We start from the raw sequence: 20,063 nt of genomic DNA on the forward strand, positions 1-20,063 counted from the left end.
GGAGAGAGAAGGGTTTTCTGGGGCGAGAAGAGGGGAAGAATTCCCCTGGGGATATAGGGATGCTCAGACATGGCCTAAATTTTCATATGGCTCCAGAGTGGGGACACGAGTCCATCTGGATGTAGTGGCAGATGAATTTAGGAGTCCTGGGATGCAGGGTTCCAAGAGCTGTTGTGAGCTGGAGAACCTCCCAACTCAGTTCCTTCCTTTTTAAGAACAGCTTTGAGTGTTCCTCCTCTTCCAGGGTGCCTTCCTGGAGAACTTGGAAGGGGATAGAGGCAGAAGGCAGCAGCTCTTTGCCCTTGCCCACTCTGTGGGACCTGTCAAGACTTCTCACCTGTCGGTTCCGCTCATCAGTGATTCGCTGAATCTGAATCTTTTTCCTCCCCATCTTCTCTGGGAGTCCTCAGTGCTAGGGAGGGGAGGAGCTTGCTGGGTGGCAGGTCTCAGCACACCTCACACTGTGCTCATGAACAATCCAGAGCTAGTGCTCAATTCATGGTCTGGCGGACACCTTCTGCACAGCCTCCTATGGGGGAGCAGGAGAGAAGTGAGGTCCTGAGGAGACTGTCAGCCCTCATAACCTCCAGCCTTGCTCCCTGATCCCCCTGGAAGCAGCTGATGGCACTTGAGTCCCATCTGTGAGATGGGCCTCCAATGACCACCTGAACAATGGCATGCCATGGCAGGCATGAGCCCAGACGCTAGTCCACACTCTGCACCAAGGCTACCATCCCAGGCTCTGGGTGAGAAAGAGCACGGGGCATACTCTGGCCACCAGAAGTCTAGGTCTCAGAGTACGCCCCATGATCCTCTCTCCCCACAGTCTACAGGCCTCTCCAGCTACCCCTCAGGCTCAGAATTCTGGTTCCTACCCCAAAACCCGGAGTGTGATGGGTGTGCTTAATGAGCACCTGCCCAGTCTGTGAACAGCAAGCCCAGCACTGCTGGGGCTAGGATAGTGTTTCTTGCACATCCTAACTCCAGAATATACTAGGGCAGTGGTCCTCACCTTGGCTCAGGGGGCCACCAGGGCAGCAGCACCAGCTCCCTTCAGCCAGAGCACCAATCTGTCTGATGTGGTAGATCTGGGTCTGAAACTGTTGTTTAAAAAAAGGGTTCTAGGGCTGGTGCTGTGGCACAGTAGTGTAAGCCTCCACCTGCAGTGCCAGTACCCTATATTGGTGCTGGTTTGAGTTCCACTTTTGATTCAGCTTCCTGCTAATGTGCTTGGGAGTCAACAGAAGATGGTTCAAAGTGCTTGGGTCCCTGTATGCACATGTGAGACCTGGAAGAAGCACGTGGCTTCCAGCTTTGGACTGGTCTAGTTCTGGCTTCTGCAGTCATTTGTGGAGTAAACCAGCAGGTGAAGATTTCTGCCCACCCCCCCCCCCCCCCGTAATGCTGCCTTCCAGAGGGGGAAAAAAAAAAAACAACCCCACATCTTAAGGAAAAAAAAATGTCTGTTGCACACAGAACAATGAATTGGGGCTGCTGTTGCCTGCAATACTAGAATCCTACACAGAAACTGGTTTGAGTCCTGGCTGCTTCACTTACAATCCAGCTCCCTCCTGATGTGCTGGAAAAGCAGCAGAAGATGGCTCAAGTGTTTGAGCTCCTGCCACTCATATGGGAGGTCTGAATGGAATTTAGGGGGAATGAACCAATGGATGGAAGAACATCCTCTCTCTCTCTTCCTTACTTTACCTTTCAAATAGCTAAATGAGTCTTAAAAGCAAAAGCACTATTAAACAAACTATCCCTCTAGACCAGAGACCATCAACTAAGTTAGAGAGGAGCCAGTCAACAGAGCAGGTTGTGCCAGCCATCCCGCCATCCCTGCCATAACTCCACTGTGACATGAGAGCAAGCAGCCAGCCACACGAAGGCCAACAGGCATGGCTGTGATCCAGGAAGACTGTATTTACAGAAGTGGGCCTGCCCCATATTAGGCCCACAGGTCATAGTTTGTTGTCATTGGCTCCAGAGAAATGGACCAGTTCTGGAACCCAAGCCCAGTCTGAGTGCAGTGTTTCCCAGGGACCTGAAAGGACACATGACAACTGACACACATGGACAAGGTCACTAGCAGCATCTGACAGAGGGGTCACCACAGCAGGGTCCCGGTGGCATATTCCAGGCTCACAAGATCAGGACAGGACGGGAAACAGAACCCCTGCACTGTATAACCCCAGAAGGTACTGCAAAATGGGGGAGGGCCCAGATGGCCAGCCAGCCAGAATCAGAAAAAATGATGGTCTTGGCCGTGGGCAGGTCCTGTGTGGGCTGGGTTGAACTCTCTGACACTGGGAGGATTCAGGGTGCAGGTGAGGGGCAGGAGACGACCTCAGGGGCCTTCTAGCTGGGTGATTCTAGGAATCCTGGCATCCAAGGTGGAACTTTCTGGAAGATGGAAGGCAGTAACTACAGGGCCCAGGCTTTCTAAAGCCACTCCAGTTGGGGCGTGGGAGGAAGAGGCCTCCCCTCCACATACTCCCTGCCCTGAGACCCAAATACAGAGTCCAGGGAGGCAGCCCTCAGCCTGTCTGGCCTCCCAATCCCGCTCAGGGCATTACTGGGCTGTCTAATGACACAGACCCCTCATTCTCACTGCCAATAGCCCAGGAGCCTTCCCAACCCCAGTCAACATGGCTCTCAACACACCACAGTAGATGGCAACGTTGAGTGTTGGCAAGCCATGGAGGGAAGGGAGTACAGAGGGCAGGGAGACTGTGGACTCGGGGAAGGTGGGGTCCAGGACTGTCCCCCTCCATCTTCCCCATTATCAGACCTGTCCCTTGGGCTTGGTTAGCTACAGGAGGAGTGCAGGGCACCATCTCAGCACCCTGGGCCTCCTGCTGTCCTCACGCATAGCCCCTCCCCTTCCTAGGACTGCACTGGTGCCAGCCCAGCCAGTTCTGGGTGACCCAGGAGTCACTTGGGCCCAGAACCAGCTCATCACCCCACTGGCTGCCTGTGACCCCAATCTCTGCCCAACTCTCAGGGCCATGGCTCCAGACCAAGGCTCCCAGAGCTCCAGTGCCGCAACATGAGCTGTGGGGCATGAGCCTGCCGGGCAGGCTGTGAGGAGTCGGCTCTTCAGTGGGCTCCCTGGACCTGGCCTCAGCAACACACTCTAGACCAGCAAAGGGCAGTACTGCTGGATTCCTCTAGCTCACACTGGCTCCATCTCCTCAGCTCCCCATCTCTCCACCTTTCTTCAGGAGCAAATTCCTACCAGCAGCAACCTCTCTCAACTCAGTCACTTCCTGGTCACCACAGTTTCTTCCTTAAGCTTGGGAGAGAACCTCCCCTTTGTTCTCTGGAACCCCCTCCCCTCCCAAAAAGCTACTCTTGGCATCTCTCTGGTGTTTAGGACTACATAATGCCCACCCTGTGGGCTCCTGCTTCGCGTCAGAATGCATGAAGATGAAGCTTGCTGAGGGCAGGAACCATCCGTATAAGCTTCTCGCTACTCTGTCCTCTGGGAAAGAGCTCAATAAATGTGTCTCAGTAGGCAGGAAAGGTTGTGAGAAGTCCTTCCCACAGTCTAATCTCAGCCAGTCCCGCCACAGTGACCTGCTCCTCTCATTCTACCCTCTGTGGAGTCGGAACCCTTCCTCTCCCAGCTGCCCTTGAAGTTTGTCCATTTGGGCACTATCATCTTCCAGACACCCCTGCCAGCCCAGTTCTCAGCCCTCACCACCCCTGGGTTGGCGAGTGCAGAGGGTGAGACTCTAAAGTCTTCTAAGGAGCAGCCCTGAGCACATGGAGATGGAAAGGATGGGGTTGCTTAGGCAACTGTCGCCTGGCAACCAGCTCCCTGGCTGATCTCCTACACCGCCCCCCCCCACCCCCGCCTCATGCTGGGGGAGCTGGGATGCAAGAGGGATCAGGACTGAGAAGGCAGGGAAACCACAGAGACCCACTGAGTTTTCTCTGACAGAGGAGAGTCAGAGTGCAAAGACCGCCAGGCTCGTACTCTCCCAGGTAGCCTGAAGTACTTTTCCTGATGCCATGGGCTTCATGGGGGGCCTTTCCCCACAGAGTGCCTGTGCTCTGAGCCAACACTGGCCCTGCTTCTGGCAGTCCTTCCACCTATCTAACCACAAGCTGTCCTGCACAGCAGGATTCCCAGGCCTCCAGGCCCTGTGCCACTCACTCCACACTGCTGCAAGGGTCTTTGAAAGCCCCTGGGCAGGAACACAGATTCAACCCTGACTTTGGAATAGGGGTGGGGGTGGGGACCTAGAGATGGGCACAAAGGACCCTAAACAGATTCCATCCAAAGCCTGCCCTGTCCAAGCTTCCCTCCTACCCAATTAAGAGAGATTTTAATGAACACCTGGCCCTCCTTAATTAGCCCTCTGCCTAATTACCTACCCAACTGCCAGGAGCCAGAGGCTTGGGCATCTGTTCTCCAGATGTGCGCTCTTCTCCCCAGTCTGGCCTCATCCATTCCTCTTCTCCCTTCTGGCCTTTTCCTCCTCCTGGAAGCCCCCTCAGATGAGCCCACCCTTGGTGGTGTCTCTAACCCCTTCTCACCCTGCCTTGTATCTGGAGCCCAGGCTTGGGAAGGCTCAGGCTGCCACAGGGGCCTAGCCAGCCTAGTCTTCCTGCTCTGATGGCCCCAGGGCCTGTCCTATCCTGACCTCAGGCCACAGCTGGGACTCCTTGGGGTGGCAGTACCTGTGTCACCAAAAGTACCCCTCTTGGGGATCCAGCTGCTAGATTCTGATTCACTCAGCTTCCTACCCAGGGCAGGGCAGGCCAGGGCAGGGCCGGGCTGGGCTGAGCCGACCTCCTGGGGGTGGGGGCTGGGGCAGGCAGGGGCAGGGCCTTCCTGATGGAAAAGCAAGAAAGAGGGCAGCTGGGCTGGCCCAAGCGGCTGTCTGTGGGTAGCGGTGGCCACAGAAAAGCCTTGGCAAACAGAAAGCAAGGAGGACTCAGGGTAGGAGGCCTATTGGACAACACCCTGGACAAAGGGGGAGGAGCTGAGGGACCAGTGACTGCATCAATCCACAAGGACCCCATGGCCATGTTCCCAAGCTGGGCTAAGACCCAAGAGGAACCTGTGGGCATAGCTGCATGCAAATGGGGCACATCTGACAACAAGCACGGAGTTCTCCCAAGGGAGACGGGTTTGGTGGGGGCTTGGAAGCAGCAGTGAGCCACCTCCCCCACAGTGACACCTCTTGGTACCTGAGCAATATTCAAACCAGGCTTGGGTTTCAGAATGATGCTATCTCAGTTCCTGTGTGAGGGTGACCGGGGCTAGCAGGGAGTGGGCTGTGGGGAGTCGCCCGGGCAGCTCCTCCCCCCCCCCCCCCCCCCAGAGCTGGAGCTGCAGCAGGGCTGTCCTTTCTGGGGTAGCTGCAGCGGGCCTCAGGTGTGAACCTGCAGCACAGCCTCCACTCTGACTCTGGCCTTGCCTTTTTCCCTACCCTGGCCCACCCATCCATCCTGATGTCCCTGAGTACAAGCAACACAGGGCATGTGTCCCCAGGGTTCCTGCATGGGTGCTCAGAGAGGCCGAGCGGTCGGCTCCATGTCACAGAGCAATGGGCTCAACTTGCTCTTTGGCATAGTGAGCAAAGGGGCTCTCATTAGGCGGGCCCTCCATCCCTCCCTCCCAGGCTGCTTGGGGCTGCGGCTACGAACTGGAAGCCAAGGCAGGAGGCGCTGGAGACAGCTGTCATCCCTCCTCCCGCCCCTTCCCTGTGGCTGGGCTGCAGGGCATGAAATAAGCAGCAGGCACTGGGGGAGGGGGTGACAATCCAATCCACCTGTCACCCCCACAGTCAGGCGGCCTCAAGCAGCCTGCTTGCTAACGAGGGAGGAGGCGTGGGTGAGGCAGACATGGGAGGGGATGGTGGTGGGGGACAGACACAGACACAGGAAAGGAGAGAGAGAGAAGGCAGCAGGGAGGTCGGGGTGGGGCAGGAGCCCACACAGAGCCCGGTGCAGGTGCGGGGACAGGAGGAGGAGGAGGCAAAGGCTGCTGGTGGCACTGCCTCCAAGGGGCAGCTGAGCCCAGCCAGGGGAGCAACTTGACAGGACACTCTCCCTGTCCTCTGAGAACTTGCAGTCCAGCCAAGAGTCAGGCAAGGGAGGGGCAGGTCCCACCCAGGGCAAGGGCAGGGAGTGGCAAGGGAGCTCCTCCTCCCCATCTCCAGGCTTGGCCTGGGCTCAGGGAAGGAGCACCTTAGCACTCTGGGCTCTGTCCAACCTCCCAAGGGTGGGCGGGCTGGCAGGCAGGGCCTGAGAGGCTGATGACAGGGCACCGAGGCCTGCCACTGCCCAACTCAAGCCCCTGGCCCCCCTTGATGTCAACCAGACCTTGGGGCTTGCAGCCTTGAGATGTCCTCCCCTAGACAAAGGGGCATCTTCCTGTGGGTCCCATGGCCAGGCTGGCAGGGAGGGAGTCTGGCCCTGAACTCTCCCCAGCCAGCCACATGGCTGACTCCCTGCACTGCACTGCCCAGTCCAGCCCCTCTCCGTCCCACTGGCTGCCCACACACTGTTGCCTCTTCCCTTCACTCTGGAGTCGCGTTGGGGTCTGATCTGGACTGGCCCAGCCCCAACCCTTCAAAGTTCCGTCTGGCAGGCTCACTAGGCTAACGCCAGGTTCCCACCATCTTCCCCTCCCTCAGGGACTCCCCTCCCCCAGTCCGCAGCCTCAGGGCTGGGCAGGGGCTATTTTTAGCCTGGGCAACTGAGCTAATTTTAACTCACCGACTAGGGACCTGGGGGGGGGGGGAGGGAGGCAGTCCAGGAAAGCCAGGCCTGGGGAAGGGTGGTTTCAGGTCCAGACCAGACACCCCTAGGTCTGGGGGGACTGGGGGGCTGGCATGGTAGCCTTCTTCTAAGAATGGGAACTGGCTTGCCAAGCACCCAGCACATGGAGCAGCCTGGGAGCACACCCCCCCAGCTTCCGCTGGCCAATTCTCTGTGCTCCACCCTAAACTTCCACCCTCCTCTCCCTGGCAGGTCTCTTGGGATGGGGTCATCCTGTTTGCTGCCCACAAGATGCCTCTCCAGTGAGGGTCCGTCTCCTGAGCCTCCTCCCCTGCTTCCCCACCCCAGCCTGTCCTTCCTGTAGTCTCACGCTCATCCTTCCTGTAGCAGCTGTGGACAGCGTAGCTCCCCAGACAGGCAGCAGCCAGCCCCCAGGCTCTAGCATCTCCCACCCACCACCAGCCTCCCACCTCCCTTCCTGCTCTTGCAGCCAGCTCCCAAGCACCCCCTCCCCAACCCCATCCCTGCCCTACCAGGTCCAAGAGCCACCCTGAGTGAGCTCAGACAGTATTTGGGGACAAGCAAAAAAGGGACACAGTGAAAAGTCTAGAGAAAGATGGTGCCACTGGCCTGGCGTCCAGAGGCATGGATTCTAATCCCCGGGGCTCTAGCTTTCCTCCCCTGTGTTCTCTCAGGGCTTTGCTTGACTGCCCATGAAAATGGGCACAGATGCAGTGGACATGGTACTCAAGTGCCCCTCCCAGCCCAGACAAGGCACTATAGAGAGGCCTCAAAGGCAGAAAGGTCAGGGCTGTGATCCCATGGGGAGGTGACCCAAGAGATGGCCTACTAAGGAACGGGCACCAGGCTGATGGAGAGTGGGTGCCTTTGGAGCAGTAACCCCCTACAGAGACCCACAGCAGGCAGTGCAGACATGGTGTGCAGTACCCACACCTTGTGGCAGAGCTTCAGTATCCCCCAAATCACTCATGCACCCTGGCATGCTGATCAGATCTAGGGCTTGGGGTTTTCTGCTACTGGTTACTGGGCAATGACTAGTCTAGGGACACAATCTTGATCTGGCCCAAGGTCACTGTCATGTCATCAGTGAGGCCAGTTCTGGAACCCGAAGCCTAAGCTTTGCTTCACACCCCACCCCAGCAGGCTGAGCCCGATGATGACTGATGACTCACTGCTGCTCATTTACATGGGGATTTGCATAGTGTCTCTGACCTTATTCCTACAGGCTCAACTTCTCATCCCAGGATGGGGGCCGTCCCCACCTGGCATACCTAGATGCTTAGGGATCCCAAAGGCCTCTGGCCCCACCTTTACCCTCTAGAAGGTACTCCTGAATTTACTAATAGCCCCTAGTGCTCCATCCAACAGGATCCCCTACTCCTGTTCAGGTTAAATCCACAGAAGGAAGAAGGCAGTGCACCTGCCAGGATCTGTAGAGACTGACAGGGTGATGCGTGGTGATTTGACCCTTGCCTGGGGGTTGCCACCAGAAGAATCCCACCTCCTCCTCGTGACAAGGCAGGGTGGTAGAGGCTGGCAGTGGGTGAGTTGCTCTCCACGTCTGTATCCATCCCCACTACTAAGAACGCAGATGCGAGGGAACTGGTATCCAGAGCCTTGAGACAGATATCAGACCACAAGGAGGACCTGCAAGGCTGAGTCTCTAGGGCTTAGGCCTGTCCTATCCAAAGCCACCCCCGCAAGCATGGGCAGCTGGTGACATGGCAGGAGGTATTTCCTCAGGTGGGATGGACAAACAGTTCCCTGCTGACCTTGAAGTCTCACCTCTGTCTGTCCAGTTATAGTACCTGCACCTCCAGCCACACCCTCTGAAACAAAATTACCTTGCAGTGGTCTCCCATCCTGGGAAATCTTTCTGCTACCTAACCACCAGCCCACCCCCTGTAGCCAACCCTTCCACAGCCCCCTAAACTGCATTGGTCATTTAGACAAGAAGGGTGCACAGGGGCCCCTGGCCTCGGCTGAGGAGAGGTGGGGGCGGTTGGGACGGTTAGTGTGTCACCTTCTTACTCCCCACCCAACTTCCCTCTGGGGTCTCCAGAGACAGAAGTGAAAGTGGCAGCTGGGACCTTCAGGGCGGGACAGATTGAGAGCCGTTGGGATGAGCAGAATGCCACCAATGCTAGGTCTGGGGTGCCTGCCATTGCAGCAGATGGGCTGATGGTTAGACCAGAGGAGGAACTTCCCATGGAAATGAGGGTCTGGGGTAAGGATGAGCATGGGCCTCTGGCCAAAAGAAAACAGGCTGACAGGAAGGAAAAAAAAAAAAGCCAAAAACCTGAAGGCAGGTAGGCAGGCAACAGGGGAAAAGTCAGGCTGGCACACTCTTCCCAGAGTAGTAGGACCCTTGCTCAGAGCAGTGAGTTCCTTTCTTCCCATTCACAGCACAGGGGCTGGGCTGCCCTGGCAGAGGCAGATGAAACGGGTCAGAGTTCTGCCATCCAGGACAGCAGGGTGCAGGGAGGGAAGGGGCCTGCAGCCTGGGCCCTGGCAGAGGGTCGCAGAATGTGAAGTGTTCCCCAAGCAAGCAGGAAGACAAGGGGGCCCGAAGGAGGCCAATCCAATCAAGGAAAGCAAATCCTCCTAGAGACATCATGACCTCGAGCAGCCACCGAGGATTTACGGGGCCGGTGGCTGGGTCTCCTTCGGACTCAAAGGACAGTCCTCTAAGCCCCTGTCAGGGGAGGGCGAGCGGGCGGGCATGGTGGCTGTGTGGGCCTGCTGAGGCGGCCAGCCAGGCAGCTCTTACAGGATTAGCTTGCTGCTTTCAGGACAGGTGCCAGGTGAGGCTAAGATGCCCAGCCAGATGGAAGGGGCCCTGGCAGGCAGGGATGGGGAAAAGTGTCTGCCCAAGGCTGTGCAAACACAGGCCCCCCAGATCTGTGCCCCTCACCCCTACCTGTTTTGCATCCTCTTATGAGGACATCATGCAGAGACCGCCCCTCCTGGCTTATCACCAGCAACAACCCCTTGCCTCCTGATTGGCACTGTGCCGGCGTGTATGCTCAATCCTGCTGATGTGAGCCTTCACAGGAGGGTCCCATTCTTGGGAACAGGTGAGAGGTTCCTCTCTCCCTCCCCTCAGCTCCCCATCCCAGGGCTGACAGGTGGGGGAGACAACGAGGAGCAGCTGGGCCAGGACACCTGTCCTCAGCCAGCCAGCCAGCCAGGGCCCCATGGGCCTGCTGCAGAAATGTGCCTGAGAGGAGGCAGTGTGGACGCAGTTATGGGGGGCTGGGAGGGCGCCTTGTCGGCTGGAGGTTATGGGGAGAGGTTATTGAAGGTCTGAAGTGCCCCCCACTTCAAGATGTTGGGGGAAGGAGGCTACCTGGTCTACCCCAACCAACCTCTTTCCCCAAACACATCACACACATGCTCTAAAGAGGTTCAAGGTCATCTCTCCAACCTTGCATGTAAAGATCCCTTGAAGATCCCAAGCTCCGCTCTGCCCATCCTTTCTTGCATGTTCCCTGAGGGTCCGAGATGAGCTCTTAGTTTCTGTCCTTCTAACCTTCTACACCAGGTATTTGTTGGTGGGGTCAGGGGCAAGGAAATCATCAGGAGCAAGAAAGCCTGCAGCCAGAGGAATCTGGGGAGATGGCTGGGGCCATGGGGGCAAAGGACAGGTCCTAAGACAGGACACAAAGCTGTGGGCTTTGCTTTCCACCCCCATCCCAAGGTCAAACCAAGCCTCAGTCCCTACCGCAGACACTGAAGACACTGCCCAGTACCATCCCAGCTTCCAGGCAGCAGCCTCTGCAGCCAAGTCCTGGGCCAGGCTGAGGCTGTCTCCCAAGTACCCAGCACACCTTCTCCTATGCCACTCTTTCAGACATGGAAGCCAGCTGGGGGGATGAGCAGGGACTTGCCCATGGCTACCAGAACCCAGTGGCAGAAGTAAGGCTGGGCCACTGGAGGCTCCATTAGAGAAGCCCAGCTCTCCATGTCCGTTCCCCAGCCCACGATGGGACGGGGGCCTGGATGGGGGTCTCTCCAAGTGCCTCTGCTTCCTGCTCTCACACTCTGGCTTTGGGAATTTTTCTCCCCTGGCACTTCAAACAGAAGGCAGCAACTTCTCATTCCCCTCCACCTGGCGCCAAATCTCTGTGCCCTGCTCCTCTCCCCGGCAATCCAGCTAGGCCTTCTCTTGCCTCCCACCGCCCCTCCTTTGGGCAGGATCCCTTTTTCCTCAACACTTTGTAACCAGACAAGCCCCAAAATCATCCATCTCAGAGAAACTCAGTTTCCCCAATGAGAAATAACAGCTGGGGACACAGACAGGACTCCTCCCCCCAAGTTCATGTGCTCAGTGGCTCAGGCTCAGGCTCAGGGCACATGGGGACAAGAAACGGCAGCGTGCTTCCCCTGGCCCCCTGGGACCTCAAAAGGTCTAGTTTCTGGACAACTAGGTGAGTAGGAGCAGAGACAGGCAGAGTACAGTTCCCTTGGCCAGGGGGCAAAAAGGCTCCTTCTCTCTCTGCTTTCGCTGCTGCCCAACTCCAGGGGAGTGGCCAGAGCACTAGCCAGGGGCACAAGGCCAAGGTCAATGACCAGGCCCAGAGCCTCCTGGGAGGGTAAGTTTAAATGAGTAAATACGGTCCCGCCTGGGTGTGGCCAGTGACAGGCCACAGCTTCGGACAAGTCCTTCCCCTCCCAGCCCACACCAGAAAGGGGAGAGATCAGACAGCAGGCACAAGCAGAGGCTCCCGACCTGCCAGGATGGCCAAAACATGACTCCCGGCACAGGGAGATGGTGGCCTGGACCTCGGGGATCACCTAGGCCAAGGACCCGTCCCTGAGGGCAGCCTTGACTGACTATTGGGGAAGGTGTCACACAGACACACCAGGAGGCGTGACTTATCCAGGACACTCAGTCACTGTGAGGGCCACAGCGAGGGCAGGCTGGGGGAGGACGACAGGGCAGGCATGGACAGCGGCCAGAGCGCCTTGCCTCTCAGCCATGCTCCTCACTTTGCAGACGGGGCTCTGTCTGCCCATCTGTGGTCTAACCTCAACGCTTCATCCTTCAGAGTTCTTGGCTACGCCTTTCACAGACTTGCTTCCAAGGCCTCGCCCCATCCCCTCTCTCCAATCCTTTAATCACCTTTGCCAGTCACTATCCCCACCCCCTGCAGGGCAGCAGCTGCTCTGTGGGTGTCTCTACACACACACACACACACACACACACACACACACACACACACGCCACAAACCTTCATGCATATGTGCCACTGAATGCTGTACACTTGCCAGGGTTCCTCTGGGCACCTAAGCTCCTCTGCTGGGGGCAAGGGCCCCAAGGACCAGCCCTCCCACAGCTCCAGGACACACCCTCCTCAGAAGACTTCCAACCACAGGCAAGGGGAAAGAAAAAACAAATATTCCAGGAGGCAGGCAGCACTAACCCTGCCAGGCCAAAGGTCAAGGCCTTCCAGCTGAGCTGCTGCAGAAAAGTGATCTGAGTGTCCCTTCTTTACCAGGGCTAAGTTAGAGCCACCTCTCCCCAGCCTAGCTCCTGTGGGAAGTCCTTCCTGAAGTCTACCCTTCTTCCTGCCTGCTGTAAACATGGACAAGACAGGGTGACATCAACCACAACACAGCCAGACATCCAGCTTCTACAACAGGGCTCCAAGCACCTAACAGCTCCCTCTCCTCTGCCACTCCCCCCACCATGAGTAAGTCACCAAACTGGGACAGAAGGACAGAGGGTTGGCTGGACTCTGGCCCCATGACTGGCTCATAAAAGCCACTAGCGATTACAGGGATGCTAAGGCTACGCCAGCCCCACCACGAGCTCCTGCTTCCCCGTAAAAAGGTACATGATTATCTCAAACCTGTTAGCCTCACAGAGCCTGAACGGATGGTCAACCATGGTCCCAAGGGAGGGGAGGATCCCCAGGACGCGACTCATAAGGATGGGCTGGATGCCCCCATTTGAGTGCCATGCCTACTTACAAGCATGACTGCATGCAAGTGGTCAAGACCTATGTGACCTGTACCTGGCCAATTCCTCTCCAGACAAGACAGACAGAGGAGCTGGGAAATGAGGGACCAAACCCATGGCCCCAGGACTCCCCACTTCCCCAGGGAGGGACGCAGGTGGGTGGGGAAGCACCCAGGGTAAGCACCAAGATTCGAGATTCTGTCCCAACTAGTGAGGCCCAGCAGGCTGAGAGGAGGCTGACGGAGGCGCAGTGCTCCAAGTCTCCCTGGGGACAGAAGGGCCAGGGACACCTTCTGTGACACACACACACAGCACAGGTGCCTTCCCAGGGCTGAGCCCCCACCACTGGGAGTTGCACCTCACAGCCTCCATCCCGCCTCCCTCAGGGTCTGGGATGCATTCTCCTGCCCTTGTACTGCTCCTCAAGCCCCCCAGCTGTGATGGTTCCCTCGGCCCTCCCCTCCTCATCACACATCCCAGGAAAGACCTAGAGGGAGACTTAAAAAAAAAAAAAAAAAAGCCCTGCCGGAGAGAGATTATATAACAGCAACTAGAAGACTATCATATCTCCCAGCCTAGGAGAACAGCCAGAAGCGACTAGAGGCAGAGCTGGGAAGGCCAGCTCCTCCAGCCTAGGGGCACAAGGTCCAGGGTGGGCTGTACACAAGCGCCACCTGCCTGCCTCTCTCTCTGTGGCACACCCCTGAGACAGCACTCAGCAGCAGTAGCCCAAGCCCCATGCCCATCCCCCAACATAAAGGTTATGATGTTCTCTGGCTACGTCCTGCTTCTCCCCTTGGACCAGCCCTACAAGACTCCCCTCGGACCAGCCCTCAAATCTCTGCCTGCTGTGAAGTTGTACATGAAAGAGCTGAGGGATGGAAGCGAGGACAACCCGTTTGCTGTGTGACCTCAGGTAAAAAGCCCAACCTCTCTGGTCTATACAGCATGTAAACTAAAGTTCCTCCCTTTGCCAGAAAGCCCTTCCCTTCCACACGCAGGCACACATGCATACACACACCTATGAAAACACATGGGGGGATGTGTTGCGGGGGCAGGGGAGTTAACAGCAAAGAGAACCTTACCATGAAGGCTCAAGGGTCTAGACGCCTGTGTGGGACAAGAGGGGCAGGCGCCCCATACAAGCTCCAGTGTCCCTCTTCTCCAAGAACCCCCTCTAACAGGTCCTCAGCCAATCCCACACTGATCACACCCCACCCCCACCTCCTGCCCAACACACTGGGAAACCACAGGAAGGAAATTCATTCCCAGGCAGTCCGTGGGAGCTGGGACAGCCAAGTTGAGTCCTGGGGCGGGTGTGACCCAGGGCAGACCATCTGTGAATTCGACCCTGTGCCTTCTCCCCCCTGCATCCCTCGATCACTGGGACCCTCATTGCTGCAGTCGAGGGGAGTGGGAGGTGGACAGCTCCCCAACCCCAGGATCTCCGTCTGGTCTCACTGCCCTCCTAATCTTCAGGCCGGAGCAGCCCAAGGTCACAGCCCCAGACGGCCAACTTCCCATAGCCTAGGCTGGCCCTTGAATTGCTGCGAAGACCCACCGAGAGCTTGAATAAACCAGGCTAGGAGCTTCCCACCCCCTGCCCCACATCCGACCCCTCACCAAAGCTGCCGGGCCACTGAGGAACACTCACATGGCCGCCTGGCTCAAGAAAGGGGTGTGCAGGATCTGCCCTCGGTACCCTCCCCCAACCCATCCACCATGTGCTAGGTGTATGGGGAGGAACACAGTCCCCCCCTCCCCCCCCGCGCACACACACAGAAGGACAAACCTGTGATAACCCAGGCGGGCCCCCAGCTGTGTCCTGGGAGAGCTGCGGAGGGCTCAGCAACCAGCCCCTTGCCCTAAAAGACCTACAACCAACAGGAAGGGGGCTGACCCGGGGGAGGGGTGCAGAACGGGGAGATCATACACCCCTGATTGGCCTGTTCACTCCCCTGAAGCCCCCACCACACTCTCTAGACAGACCCTCCCCACCACCAGCACCACCAGCACCACCAGCACCCACCACTCCTAGCCTAGCTCAGCCTGCCATACTGGAAAGGGGGCTGGAGAACTCCTGCCCAGATGTTGAACAGCTGCAAACTTCTGGCCAGGGGGTTCTCCAGTGGGGGGCAAGAGGGGGAGAAAGCTGCTGACAAGTCAGATGGGGGGGGGTCCTCAGGAAGCTGGCTGAGGAGGGTCCCTGCGCGCCTGCCTCCATGACTGCTCAGTGTCCCAACTTCACACCAGGCACCCGGCGAGCACGCCCCAGAGACACACACTCCCACACCCCGACCCCCCCCCCCCCGTGTCATCTCAACAACATCTCCCTCCCTCCCCACCCCCCTGCTTCCCAAACAGCTGCGGCTCCCCCGCCCCCACCCGCCCGCCTGCCCGCCGCCCTCCCAGGCCCCCTTTCTGCACCATTTCGGGCCAAGGAGGAGGGAACAGGCGGCATGAGGAGGGAGGGAGGGCCGGCTGTTAAAATGTCAGTCGCTCCCGGCTGTCACCGGGGACCCCTCTCAGAGGACGGTGCCCCTTCCTAGCTCCCTCGGAGGCCGTGTTCACACCTCTGCCCCCTCCCCGCGCCCCGACCCCGGGACGCCTAGAGGCCGGCGCTGCGCCCCCCACCCCACCCATCCGCCCCGTCCCCACCACATACCTCCAACACCCCAGGGAATTAGAGCCTACTCCACATGCCCCCCACAGCCGACTCCTAACACAAACAAACAGTCTCCGGCGCGCTCCCCCCAGCGCCGCCACGCCACAGCACCCACCGCCCGCCACGCGAGTTTCTCCCCGCCCGAGGGGGGCGACCGCATCCCACCCCTCGGGGAGGACGCTCCGGACCACCCCCACCCCAACCCAGCCCGGGGTGGGGGAGGGGGGCTCTTAAAGTGGCAAGCGCAGTATTTTTCTCTACTCACCAAGCCCCGCTGAGGTTGGAAAAGGGGTGTCACGGGGCAGGGAGCGGGCAGTCTTCGCCCCTCGTCCTGGGGAAAGCTTCAGTGCCGGGAAGCCGCAGCTCCGGGCGGGGAGGGGAATAATAAATGAGGCCGGCGTCCGCGCGGGGCCCTGGGCGGCGCCGGGGGGCCTGGGCCCCCGTCTCGTGGGCGCGGGGGCGGGCAGGCAGGCGGCAGGCAAGCGAAGAGACCGGGGCCGAGTGCCCGAGCCGCCTCGGCTGTTGTTGATATTTTGCTTCCTTCCTCCTTTCGGGCTCCAAAGGTAACTCCTCCAGCCCCCGGGAGTCGAGGCCGACGTAGGCACAGCTCAGCCTAGCTTGAGGGGTGGAGGGGTAGGGGAGAGGACGGGGGTGATGGACAGGCGGGGGGGCCAATGGGAGGGACCCATGGGGGCGGAGGGGCGGGGCCGCGGCGGGGGGCGGGGTCCGAGGCGCGGCCCCGCCCCTAGCTTCCCTCGGGCCGGCCCGGCCGGGTCTGCCCCCACCCCACCGCCCTGCCAAGCTAGGCTGCAGCGCCGGGAGCGGCCGATCCCTCCGCCTGCCGGCCGGGAGCGAGGGACCCAGCGAGGCAAATTAGGGAGGCCTTTAAAGGAACCGGCCCGCGCCCCACGGAGGCTCCTCGGAGCTCACGGGGTCGGACGGCAGCCTGGCCCCGCAGCCACCGCGCCGCGCTCGTGGAAGGCTCCCCCACGGGCGGCCCGCTCGCGGCCCGGCTCACACGCCGCCTCGGCTGCTCCCCAGCCCCTCAAGCCCCCGGAGAGTTGGGAGGTGGGAGTCTAGGGAGAGAAATGGAGGGACGACAGTCAAGGTGAGAAGACGGCGGCTCCCCGGCGTGCTGTGTGTGACAAAGCCCCCCTTGCAGGCCCACGTCCTCTCCTCGGGGGGGTTACCTGGGGAGCTCAGTTGCTCCCTCTACCTGTGACAGCCCCCTCCCCTCCCGGGCCGGGCTCGGCTGACGCCCTGCAATTTAAAGCGACAGCTCATAGTTCTTGGGTGACCTAATCGCCCGTGCCTGCCGGCTCCCGGAGTGCTCACTGCCGAGGGGGCAATTTAAAGGGGCGGCACCCTACCCCCCCCACACACACACACAGGAAATACTCAAAAACATTAAAGCGGTAGCAGCAGCTCTTAAAGGAAAAATTCTTATTGGTCTCAGGGAGTGGTGATTTTTTGAGGTGTCCTCGGAAAGAGTGGGGGTGTCATGCCCGCTGGACAGCTGACCCCTAATCAGGCTCTTTCCTCCCCAGCCGGCTGAGGACTTTCAAAGTCCCGCAGTCCACCTGGAGCTGGAGGAAATGATCGAATCTGGCTTAGATCTCTGAACAGAAAGGGACTCAGTTCTTCCACACACCCTGATTTCTATCTGGCTGGGTCTGATTTGGTGGACAAAGACCCGATTCTGGATTAGTACTGAAGGGACGGACAGGTCTATACAGGGGAGAGGCGAGCGTTGTTGGTGGGAGGGCTGGAAGCCGACAGCCTTGATTCCAATCCGTGCCCTGCCATTTGTTACCTGTGCACACAGGCGCATCCTCTAGCCAACTTCCTGTACCTCACGACTCTCAGGGGTGACATGGAGCTGGTGATCATAGTCCCTAACTCAAATTTGGTGTGAAGATCCAATTAGTTCATCTAAGTAGATGGCTTGCTTGAGTGCCTCGTGCTGCATTCTAATAACTAAGGGCTGATTTGGAAGGACTCCTTTGGGTCCACCCCTGTAAGCCTCCAAGGGAAAGTTGGGGGGGGGGGTGCGGAATTAGTCTGCAAATAGGTTGGAGGCTCATCTTGTAGGTCCGAAGACAGATAGGCGGCAGGCTCCTACCTCTTTGGGTTCAAGCCTTCTCACAGGCCTCACCTTCAGGATTCGCGATTTATCAGTGACCCACTGTGTCCCCAGATGCGGCATCTGTATTCCTGTGGCATCTGGGAGTCACTCTCCCCTCCCCTACACACACACACACACACACACACACCCCAGAAGATGACAGGCAGGGGCCGGCTTTGCCCCCAAAATTTGAGGGTAGGCGGGAATCCATCTGCCCGTCTTCCCTCCTCTTTGCCCTCCTCCCAGGACTTGGAGAAGAACGGAGCCTGTGTCAGGCTTGAGGCTGTGGCGGGAGCGGGATGGGAAAGTGCCCCCCCTTCAAGTGGGGAACCTCACTTGTGGCCTCTATTTTTAGTGCTTCCCCAGGCTCTAGCTGGAGAAACCGTTTAGTCATCAGGGTGTTTATTTTCCGGCTGTTTCCGACGTCGGGAAAGCAGAATGTTGAGACTGGAGTGATCAGGGCTGCTGGAAAAGACTTCGCAGAAACAGGCCTTGGGAACTCAGCTTTAAAACCCACCCAGCCCCAGACCTCAGCAGGGATGAGGGTGGTAGGGGGAAAGGGAGCAGCCAAGCCCCCTCCACTCCTCCACCAGACCGCCTCCAGTTTCGAGGCTCCTCAAGCCAGAGACCCCTCGGAGAACGACGCTAGGGGAAGGAGTCTCCAAAAACTACGCAGCCCCAAGAGTAAATCCTCCCCCTCCCACCCCAGGGCGGAAGCTCAGAAACCCCCTCCCCAACCTCCGGGGATCCGCGTGCTGAGCCTCCCGCCAACCACAGCTCCAGCCAATCGCAAGCCTGGGACAGCCCTGCCAGGGCTACGATTGGCTGGCGACTCCTCCAGTCTTGGAATGTTGGGTCCTTAACAAAGGAATGAGGAAGGAAGGTGAGTCACCTGGGGAGGGTGTTAAAGGGCCAGGAGCCGGAGGAGAGGCGGAGATGCAAGGGTCCCTGAGATGCTGAGTTATGAAGTCCCTAGACGAAACAGCAGGAGAAGCAGGTGGGCTAGAATTTAGAATGTGGAAAAACCTGAAGGGAAAGGAACAAACAGGAGACCTTGATTTTCAAGGACAAAGATAGGGCCGATGGAGTGATGTTCCTGGAAGTTAGAAATAAGAACTCCTGAAAGTGACTCATTAAACCTTTTTCCTCCAGTCTCTGGACAGAATCTTCTGGGTAGAAAATTCCCAAGTGGACCCAGTCGTCTATCTCGCTTCCCCCCCCCCCCCCTTCTGCTCCTTCCCTGGCTACCTATTCCACTGTCCCTAAAGAAGCCCCACCCGGGGACCGCTGTTCAGATTTAGTGGGTTAGACGCCACCTGCAAGGTAGCAGGTATTTCTAGCTGCTCCACTTCCGATGCAGCTCCCTGCTAATGCACCTGGGAAAGCAGCAGAAGACGGCCCAAGTGTTTGGGTTGCTGCACCCACGTGGAAACCAGGAGGAAGGTCCCAGCTAGCTCCTGGTTTCCTGCCCAGTCCCGCCCTAGCTGTTGCAGCTATTTGTAACTTTCAAATAAACAAATAAATCTTAAGCACAACAACAGCAGTAGCAATAACAAAAGTCTCCTAACAGCCCAGACTGCTACGAATATTCCTTAGAGTCATACACTGAGGTACCCACCAGATGTACACAAAAACAGAATCCAACCATTCCTTTTCTTCACCTCTCCCAAACACCCCTTGTCCAACTTAAGTTGAATATGTCTTCTGCAACCTTATCCCCCAAGGGCTGTTTTTGTTTTGTTTTTTTCCCTTCCTCTTGTTCCCAGGCTAGGGGGAAGGCCCCCACTGCTGGTCCAGCTTCTAATCTGTCCTTCCCACTTGGTTAGCTCTCTCTCACCTGGCTGCAGTTTCGTGGACCATCTCCAGCCCCCACCTGTTTTCTGGTTCCAGTTTTTGGGAGATTCAGGCAAGAACACCCCACCCTTCCATCTCTTCCCCGTGTGCCATTTGGCCGTAGGGGAAGGGCCAGCAGCAGGCTTATGGTTGCTCTGTGCGTGTATCCTAGCATGGACCTCACTCTGGGTCTGCCTCGTCAGATCAAAAGACTGTGCTTATATTTCTCGGGTTTTTAGTTAACTCTCCTTAAGCAAACCGTGCTCCTTAGGGCCAGCGAGCAGAGAACTCAATTCTGCTTCTTTAGGGCTTCACATGGCGCAGCCTGGAATGAGCGCAGCCAGGCTGTTACCTAAGCATGTGTGTGCTTGCACGCGCGCGCACCTGCGCGGGTATGGCTGTGTACAGGAGCTGCGGTTACAAAAACTTGACTGAACATCTCTACTTGTCCACTTGTCCATCTGGAGCTGCGCTAACCCAGGGACCCCATTCCAGTTCCAGTACAGAGCTTGAGAGAGCTGCTGGGCAGAGCAAGGTAGAGAAAGGTGCCCGCAGCTGGACGACAAGCGGTGACTGAGCTGGACTGAGCGATGCAGAGCTAGACTGCCCAGGCCTGGGGCAAAGGGTAGAAGTCCCACCCCTCGAGTCAAAGGGGGCAGGGTGACGGTGCCAAGGCTGGGTCCTCGGTCAGTGCATCCCCTCCTACAGGAGCTCTC

General features: G+C 58.2%; 1 protein-coding gene across 4 annotated transcripts in view; it reads right to left on the reverse strand.

The window, feature by feature from the left end:
- Positions 1 to 15,989, reverse strand: part of MEF2D (myocyte enhancer factor 2D) — a 28,384-nt gene extending 12,395 nt beyond the window's left edge. For all 4 annotated transcript variants that reach the window (XM_040999377.1, XM_040999376.1, XM_040999375.1 and 1 more), the window contains exons 1-2: positions 15,655 to 15,989; positions 338 to 529 (exon numbers count right to left, since the gene is read on the reverse strand). In XM_040999377.1, the coding sequence (XP_040855311.1) occupies positions 338 to 391 (54 nt within the window). In that variant the 5' untranslated portion in view covers positions 392 to 529; positions 15,655 to 15,989. The remainder of the gene's footprint in view (positions 1 to 337; positions 530 to 15,654) is intronic.
- Positions 15,990 to 20,063: the final 4,074 nt, after the last annotated feature.

The sequence above is a fragment of the Ochotona curzoniae genome, unplaced genomic scaffold (assembly GCF_017591425.1).
Source record: "Ochotona curzoniae isolate NIBS_2020 unplaced genomic scaffold, NIBS_Ocur_1.0 scaffold_1037, whole genome shotgun sequence".
Classification (NCBI taxonomy): Eukaryota; Metazoa; Chordata; class Mammalia; order Lagomorpha; family Ochotonidae; genus Ochotona; species Ochotona curzoniae.